We start from the raw sequence: 8,839 nt of genomic DNA, 5'->3' as shown, positions 1-8,839 counted from the left end.
ACTTAATACTAATCATTATTGCAAAGGTAATTTTACTTATATCAAAGTTTAGCCACTGGATCTGAAACTTATTTAATTATCCTTATTTTGTTATATTTTATGTTCCTGATGTTCTGTGTTACAAAACTGTTAACACTAGTCTAATTTACCCTCACCTGATGTTGCATAAAATTAGTGAAAAATATTAGCTCCACTCTGAGGGCTTATGTTAAATGCTGTACTGTGTAACTCTCTGGTACAGAATAGTAGAGATAATATTTCATCTCCTAATCATCTGAATTTGATAGATGTTATTGGATGTTATGAAAGAGGTTTCATAACATTTAAGCAGCACATAATTCCTGCCAGATTCTCTTGTTGCTGTTTTGTATTCCCTCTGTTACTCCTTTGGATGTTTTGTGTTCTAGCTTTAGGGAGTGGTCAGTTTTCATAACCAGCTCTTTATAAGCAGAGCACTGGACAAGACTGCAGACATTCCATTTTTGAAAGCAGACAACAGTCAGCCAAGATGTAAGTACAATTTTAATTTCCACAAGGTCTTTAAAGCAAATAACCCTATATAATGTAAGAAGTAAATCAAATAGACAAGCAAAGTAACTTTAAATGTGCCTTTCAGGATTTTTGTTTCAGGACTTGTTTGTTTTCTTCTGGTTCTAACAGCTGAAGCTAGAGTTGGGTAAGAGACCTGAATTTGAACTGAAGACAGTGAGCACAGTTTTAGTCAATACCTATCGCAGGTAGTTGTTGCTATGGACTTGTAAAACTTCTTTAAAAAGCATTTTCCTCTGTAACTTCACAGCAACTCCTCTGAGTTAAGCTTCTGCACTGAGACACCAGAGTGCCTGCTGTTCGATTTGATTTGTAAGACCAAGGATTATGAGGTAAAATATTTTTTTCATATTTTAGGTGTAGCAAAGTTATAAAAACACCAGTTAAAATATGTTTGTTCATGTATTTCAGGTGCGTCACTATGACTCTGTGAAATGGGTCTCAACTAATGAGAAATCCTTCTTCATGGAAATGGCAATGCCAGTAGCATTTAATCGACTGTTCAAATACATCAGTGGTGAGAACCAGATGGGTGCGTATGTGTTTATCTAATTGTGTTTCACATTCAATACTCTATTAACCCCGTGTATATGAACACAGATAACAGCTATTTGTAAATGGGGTTTCTTTTCATAAAATACAATCTATATATAGTGAGGGTTTTAAGCCAGTTTTGAACACGTGACACGTCTAAATTTAAAATGGCCTTTGACCAAACATAATTACTGTATTTGGTTATATTCAGGGAGCAGTGGTAGTCTCGTGGTTTTATTGGATATTTTAGTAAGAAAATCTGCGTGTTTTTATATTCTTTTCTTCATTTTGTGTGCTTCTTCGTTGTGATGTTTGTTTCAGTTCCCAAAAAACATATTTGTGTTTGCATTCAGGAAAGAAAATTCAAATGACCACTCCTGTTGTTGTGAAAATACCAGACAAGAGATTTTGGCAAATGGGCACCTACACAATGAGTTTCCTGCTGCCGACGGAACATCAGGAAAATCCTCCCAAACCTACTAATTCAGACGTATGTTTTTTAAACTAAAAAAATAGTGGCAAATATTTAATAGGAAATTATTTGATGACAGATAGTTTCATCATGATTTGCAGGTGTACATCACTGACACTCCAGATATGAAAGTGTATGCATATAGCTACGGAGGATGGATGACAACCTTTTCTGACAGCAGTAATGCTAATGACCTGAGTAAAACTCTTGATTCAGTTAAAGCAAAATACAAAAAAGGATCCCACTGTGCTGTTGGATACAACAGGTAAAGTAATCTCCATCATTAGAAGAAAAACATGTGAACGAAATCATCAAAAACAGCTTCAGTTTAAACTATTTTCTTGATTATTCTAATGTGAATCTGTGTCTGTGTGCGTCCCTGTGTTCCGTGTTTCTGTGTGGTCTTTCATGTTTCTTGCAGTCCAATGAGGATGTTTAACCGCCACAACGAGGTCTGGTTTGTTGCTGAGGATGAGCCGGTGTGTGAAGAAAAAAGCAGTGAGGAAACAGATTAATTGACTCACTGTGAATTGTAAGACCCATGCAAAAATATAAGCTGAATGCACCGTATACCTGTGGATTAACAGCAGCTTGTCTGTGATTTCCTTCTTTTAATAAAACTTTAAGCATTGACTCTTGATTCTTTCTAATCAATCCACCTCTGTTGATCTTACAACAGCTGCAGTGACAATACTGAATGAAAAAAATAACCCACAAGTATCCAATCGCAGTCGTGTTTAGCAGTACTACTCAATGCCACTAGATGACACTATTAGGCTGCACAACTGCATCCAGAATTCCAAACGCTTCCCAGGGCTTCAGTCTTTGCATATTTTAGCTACTTTTGCAGTACTTTGCATTTAAATGAAGGAAGGGGGACACTGAACAAAGGCTGTGAGCTTAACAAGGTAGATTTGGTTTTGGTATTGGTGGGGACGGATGATTCAACCACCGAGCCCTTTTTTTCCTTTTCGTCTTTGCTTCTTGATAAAAAAAAAAAAAAAAGGGGGGGGAGATATACTTGCTTACCGGTACATATGCTATTCTACATGCTTTTAAACCATTTAAAATTACAATTCATAGTTTTATATGTGAATTATATAATGTTAAATTACTATTAAACAAATGACTGACTAAGTATTTTATACTTTAGTTTACTTCAACCATATTCCATATAAATCAGATATCATACAAAAATAAAAATAGCTTAAAATACAGTCATGACAATAAAAGAATATGACTTTAAGGACTTAACAACATTTCTTCAGTTATACTACACCAACATCGCTGATACATTAGCACTAAGGGAACACTGAATGACCTGGTGGTTTTTGCCCATAAAACTACTCATCTAAGATTACCACAAAGTAACAGATCTCTTAGCAAAATTATGCAACATTTTAGGCACACTATTGCCCCTATCAAGTCAGTGAGCTGGGATGTTTTACTCTAAACATGAACTACTGTTACAGCAACAGACATGGACTACTGGTGTCCCACACAACAACTCAGTGTCCACTATGTGAAGGAGCCAAACACAGGCCTTCTCCTCTCATTAACTGAGATAAACTGCTGGCATATTTGTTTTACATCTATACTGTCCAGTCTCTCCTAGTGGACATGGTAACACGTTATTCATGGTTACATACAATTTTAGACTGACGTGGGCCAAAGCCTAAAACGATGTGCCGGGAGTTTGCTCTTCTCCCCGGTTCAGATATTTGAAGTTTGCACAGCTACATTCTCGCCTGAAAAAATTGTAAAAGTTTATTTTGCAACCCAGAAAGAGTAATAAGAGGGGCACTGAAATTCGGGATTGTCCGAGAAAAAACCGGAGAGTTGGCATGTATTGCCTTGCATAGCCTGTAACTTTATTATGATGGACAGGTTTTATGAGTGAACTCGACTTTAAGTGACTTACAGGTTTCTTTGAAAAATACTTTCTTATATCCAGGTTCTTTTTGCTGCCATCCTCCTCTCCTCCTTGCAGGTCCTCGCAGCGCAGGATTGCCGCTGCTAAAACTAAACAGAGCTCCCTGAAAGGCACAGCCAATCACATTGGCCATATTTGTCACATGACGTAGGACTCCAGTAGAGAACGTAATTTAACTTTTTCTGCACCGCTGGGTGAATGAGACGTTGACAGATCGCTTTTTTTTTTTTTTTTTAATTTGTTTTTCTTTACTCGAAGAGATCAAATTATTGGTGGGGACAATTCAATAATCGCTGGATATTGGTGGGGACATGTCCCATGCCAAATCTACACCCTTGGAGCTTAACATGCCACTTAGAAAAGTAAAGAGACCCCTTTTTTTTTTCTTTGGAATGTCATAATTTGTTTACTAGTTAATGGGTGCCATGACCACCTGCCCTTGGCTTTGGAATAAAGGTCACGAAAACATTCTAATGCGTTTTACTGCTTTGTAGCCTCTTATTACCTGTAGCATAGTTTAAAATTTTGGATATTACAATTGCTGTCTGTAGTTTCTCCTTCTCTGAAAGGATTTTCTCATGTTATACTAAGAATATATAATGTTGCTGTTGTTGGAGATACATTGTTTGCTACTTAATTATCCACTGATGCATACTTTAAAGGAAACACTACTTTATACAAATACAAATACCCCACTACATTTCTGGGATGTCATTCTAGATGTCTGTCAGCTAATTACTTTGACATTACACACTAATTAAATGAAACAACTCTGAGATGGGTTTTAAATAAATAACACTACATAAAGAGGTTAAATGGACCAATAATTACATTTTAAAAGAATACAAAGAAATCCTACTATACTAAATTTCTCATTTTCAACACTATGGCTCTTTGAAAGAGATTGATCATTAGGTTGGTAACCAATTCATCAAACTATCCAAAAGTTAAATAATTCTGTTGATACTCTTTTAAATAAATATTGCTCATAAAGGCAATAAAGGCATAAATTCCTCCTTATTCTTTTAATTTAGAATACATCTTTGCATAGAATTATCAATGCATTCTGCTGGTAAAACCTGTGTAATTATATTTCCATGTCACTGCAAATTCATTTTGAGTCTTTTATATAACACTGACCCTAGCATCAGATCTTCATTCACCCAAACCCTACATTATCAGCTCAGAATTACAAGTATAATAAAATAAAATCAGAATGTCTGTAGTTTGAATAAAGTGATTATGTGTACTAAATGATTCTTATCAGGTGAGCTCAGAGTACCTTAATGATACTGACATGATTTCACTACAGGAAGATTCCAGCAGGTGGCTATTTGACTTATCAACCTATGTGTGGTTGATTGGCTTGCTTGCTGACAGACTAGCTGGTAGGAGTGCCAATCAGGAGAGGTTTTATGACACTCACTATAGATCGAAGTCCACATGTAGGCCTTAAACAAGATCAGTCCACAGCCGCTGGTTTGGCCTGCTCACCTGCCACCTGCAGTGTCTGCGGTCTCCTGATCTCTGCTACAATGAAGTTCAAACTGGGCTGAGTCAATGTCCCACTTATTAAAATGGACCTACCAGGTTATCACCTACAGCAGCACCAGCCTCTTGTTCACCACCCTGGTAACTATCAAGAGGATTTGATCAATTTGGAGGGATCATCAACATGTGAGTACTAGATGAAAGTGGCTATGGGTCAATAGTGAACTGGTATGTAGGTGTCAATAGATATATTTTAAAAATGTTGTGTGAAACTACCTGTGTTAAAAAGTTCATACTTTGAAAGTTGAAGCAGGTTTTAACATTGTCTGTGAATGTATATTATGAAAAACAGTAGTCACTTTCATTTGAAAAAACACATTTAGAATAACAAAACAAACAAAAAGGTTTTAAAGTGGTTCCCAGAAGATTCCCTTCTGTCATAGAGGAGATAGAGAGAATAGTTCTGGATATTATGTAAGGGTCATATCTGTGATCATAGTCAAGCAAATCAAGCCCAGTGATAAGGTACTGTCTACAGCAAAGCGATGGTCCTGCCCACTGTTCTTTCAGCAGCTGGGCAATAAACCCTGTTAGATGACACTTTTACACTTCAGCAGCACAGCATTCTAGTCTCTTTAGCCACTCAGGATTTACAAAATTCTAACTCATGTCTGATTGCTAATTATCCTCCTGTTTTAGATGACTTGAAATATTATACTTGGCACGGCACACATGATTCCTTGCAACCTTACCAAATATACTAATTTCCAACATATTATATACATCACATATTTGATATGAAAAGTGTATTCAGTTTAAGCAGTAGCTTTGCATATCATTGAAACAAAACATTGTTTAAAAAAGAAGAAGAAGAAGAAGAACACCCTCAAACGGTGAAGTTTGTGTCATAATGTAAATCTTGTCATTAAATATTACTGGTCCTCAGCTCAGGAGCAAAAGACAGAGGCAGAGAGTAGACTGGACTCAGAGGACAACTGTCCTGTCTGTGGAGACAAAGTGTCAGGATACCACTATGGACTTCTTACCTGTGAGAGCTGCAAGGTAAAGGATAAGGTTTGGGCAGTGCAAAATATGCATTCTGTTATGCCACCAAAAGTCATCTTAGCTTTGTTAACTGCAAAACCAAAGTGACTTATGAGTCCACAATAAATAACACATTAATGGTTTTGAATTAAACACCAGGTAGCTATAATCTGGTACTACAGATATATTAAGAGATACATGTCCCGTAGTTCTACGACAATAATGATGCACATGTAGATATCTATGGTTTTGTGGTGTGCATAAAGGTTCCCTCTCTCTCATTTTCTTTGCAGGGCTTCTTTAAACGTTCAGTGCAAAACAACAAACATTACACCTGTGCAGAGCAACAGAGGTGCCCCATGAACCTTTCTCAGAGAAAACGTTGCCCATTCTGCCGCTTCCAGAAGTGTTTAGCTGTGGGTATGAAGAAAGAAGGTACACCAAATTGCCACCACTTCATTCACAGCTAATTTGTAGACCATTCAGTTGCAACAGGCTTTCTCTTTCACTGATACGCAAGGTTGTTTTTTTTTGCCTCCCTTGAGACTTATCTAAGAACTCATAAAGCAGTGCTGACCCAGATTGTAAATTATGTAAATGATTGCAAACTCTAAATGGAGTGAGATTGTAATTTTTTAAAGATGATCTTTTACATATTTTTGTTTATAATTAAATATTTGTTTGATGTTCTCTCATCAGCGGTCAGAGCAGATCGTATGAGAGGAGGCAGGAACAAATTTGGGCCCCTCTACCGCCGGGACAGACAAATGAAACAGCAAAAGGTGTATCACCAGTCAAACACTGATCCCTACAGGATTAAGGTAGAAACTGGACAAATACATGGTCCCCACGCTCTAAATGACCTCCAGGTGGTAACCAGCTGCATCAGTCATCCATTAACTTCTGAAGCTGTTAATCAACCCCACATGTATACTTCTTGCATGGGGCAGTCAAGTGAACCCATGTCTCTGGACTGCACTGTGAACACAAACAGAGGTCTTACTCCTCCATCCCTGCCTTACCCTGGACTGTACCACTGCACTTTCCCTGGACACCCTGAGGAGAAGTTGGAAGTGCCTTTTGGCTACAGCCCAGTTCCTGTAAACTATACAGTGGATTCAACCCCAAACAGCTCGTTCACACCAAGAAGTACACTAGAATCATTGCCCTCTTCAACAAAAAGCTTAACCACTCCTGTATCCCAGGCTCCCACACAAACACCAACCAACCCTCTATCATCAGCGCTTACACCTAACTTCTTAAGCCAACTGCTGGAAGGGGAACAGGATGAGAGCCAGCTGAATGCCAAAGTTCTGGCCAGTCTTCAGAGAGAACAGGCCAACCGAGGCAAGCACGACCGTCTGAATACATTCAGCATTATGTGCAAAATGGCTGACCAGACTCTGTTTTGCCTAGTGGAGTGGGCCAGAAACAGTTCCCTCTTTAAGGAGCTGATGGTGAGGAACCATTAACTCATGGGATACACATGAAATTAATAACACTTTTCTAGCGATACAATGATTAATTAGCTGTTAGAGTAGATCTATCCCATTTGTTCCTTAACATGCATGCGTCCTTAATTGAGGCCATCCAGTATAATCTTTAATTTGCAAATACACACAAAATCTTTCCAATAGGTGGAAGACCAAATGGTGCTGTTGCAGAGCTGTTGGAGTGAGCTGCTGGTACTAGATCACTTATGTAGACAAGTGACGTATGGCAAAGAAGGCTGCATATATCTGGTCACAGGACAACAGGTTTCTACTTTAAAATGCTGCATTCTTACATTTAGAAATGTTTCAAAGAAATGAAAGTAATAATGAGCACATTCTTTGTCTTATTCTGATGCAGATTGAGGTGTCAACCATCATTTCCCAGGCAGGAGTGACACTGAGTAGCCTGGTATCAAGGACCCAAGACCTAGTATCCAAACTTAAGGCACTCCACTTGGACAGACACGAGTTTGTCTGTCTCAAATACCTGGTGCTATTTAACCCCGGTGAGCAATTTTCCTCGAAGACACATATCCAATGTAGCTTTTGTTCAACGTTAATTATGTTTGTGTTGTGTGGGTTTTTTTCTGCTCTAGATGTGAAGTCAGTGCATAACCGCAGGCAGGTAGAGCAAACTCAAGAGCGAGTCAACAGGGCGCTGATGGAGTACACTCAGCAAAATCATCCAGGACATTGTGACAAGTTTGGCCAGTTGCTTCTTCGGCTGCCTGAAGTTCGCAGCATTAGCTTGCAAATTGAGGACTATTTGTACCAGCGCCATCTTCAAGGAGATTTGCCCTGTAACTCTCTACTTACAGAGATGCTGCACACCAAGCACAGCTGAGAAGATGATATCACTTGTGGTACCAGAGTGGCCACAGTATGCTGCTGTAAAGTTGGTACGTTCTTTTCTGCCTTCCACATTCACCTTTCCATTACTTTTTATGATTGTTGAAAGTAAGGGAAAAGCTATCTATCACAGATCATCAGTGCAAAGAAGTATTTGCGTACCCATGCAATGCTTTGGCCAAGTCTATTGCCTGCAGTGTTACCACAGCCAAATAGCTCATCAGTTTCTTTAACAGTATTCTTGAGAAATGTGAGAACCAAGCACTAACGTGTTGTTTTTAGTAATCAGGAAGAGCTTAACTGTCTAAAGAGGAAAGAAAAATGCATCAATAAAGTTTTACATTTTTACACAAGTCTCTGTGTGTACTTAAGAGGAAAATTATGACATATTGGTGCTATTTTCTCACTATTCCGCAAAGAAACTTCTTTCCAGCTGATTTTACCTTTAACAATTTTTTCAATTATTACTGCTCC

The 8,839-nt window shown here is 38.2% G+C and overlaps 2 protein-coding genes across 3 annotated transcripts; both read left to right on the top strand.

Moving 5' to 3' along the window:
- The first annotated feature begins 421 nt into the window (after positions 1-421).
- Positions 422-2,188, top strand: soul5 (heme-binding protein soul5). The gene is made up of 7 exons (XM_004552108.6): positions 422-510; positions 617-676; positions 800-881; positions 961-1,081; positions 1,437-1,573; positions 1,657-1,820; positions 1,977-2,188. Coding segments are annotated over exons 1-7 (660 nt in total). The 5' UTR covers positions 422-508; the 3' UTR covers positions 2,071-2,188.
- Positions 2,189-4,951: 2,763 nt separating this feature from the next.
- nr5a5 (nuclear receptor subfamily 5, group A, member 5) lies at positions 4,952-8,687 on the top strand. 2 transcript variants are annotated; one of them, XM_004552106.2, is made up of 7 exons: positions 4,952-5,165; positions 5,926-6,041; positions 6,317-6,458; positions 6,723-7,480; positions 7,661-7,780; positions 7,875-8,022; positions 8,113-8,687. In XM_004552106.2, exons 1-7 carry the CDS (start codon positions 5,066-5,068, stop codon positions 8,358-8,360), a joined length of 1,632 nt encoding a protein of 543 aa, XP_004552163.1. In that variant the 5' UTR covers positions 4,952-5,065; the 3' UTR covers positions 8,361-8,687. The 2 variants fall into 2 exon arrangements, with proteins under 2 accessions (XP_004552163.1, XP_004552164.1); XM_004552107.2 differs by lacking the exon at positions 5,926-6,041 and having other exon boundaries at positions 5,044-5,165.
- The last annotated feature ends 152 nt before the right edge of the window (positions 8,688-8,839 follow it).

Source organism: Maylandia zebra, linkage group LG4, assembly GCF_041146795.1.
Source record: "Maylandia zebra isolate NMK-2024a linkage group LG4, Mzebra_GT3a, whole genome shotgun sequence".
NCBI classification, from domain to species: Eukaryota; Metazoa; Chordata; class Actinopteri; order Cichliformes; family Cichlidae; genus Maylandia; species Maylandia zebra.
The sequence above is the reverse complement of the archived record's forward strand: the minus strand, read 5'-3'. Positions and strand labels throughout refer to the sequence as shown.

Bases quoted from the DNA above. Each gene is read 5' to 3' on its own strand.
- soul5 (XM_004552108.6), top strand. The intron at 882-960 runs GTAAAATATTTT...CATGTATTTCAG, and splicing joins GTAAGACCAAGGATTATGAG to GTGCGTCACTATGACTCTGT. The intron at 1,574-1,656 runs GTATGTTTTTTA...CATGATTTGCAG, and splicing joins CCAAACCTACTAATTCAGAC to GTGTACATCACTGACACTCC.
- nr5a5 (XM_004552106.2), top strand. From the start codon at position 5,066: ATGGACCTACCAGGTTATCACCTACAGCAGCACCAGCCTCTTGTTCAC. The intron at 7,481-7,660 runs GTGAGGAACCAT...TCTTTCCAATAG, and splicing joins CCCTCTTTAAGGAGCTGATG to GTGGAAGACCAAATGGTGCT. The intron at 8,023-8,112 runs GTGAGCAATTTT...TTTCTGCTCTAG, and splicing joins CCTGGTGCTATTTAACCCCG to ATGTGAAGTCAGTGCATAAC.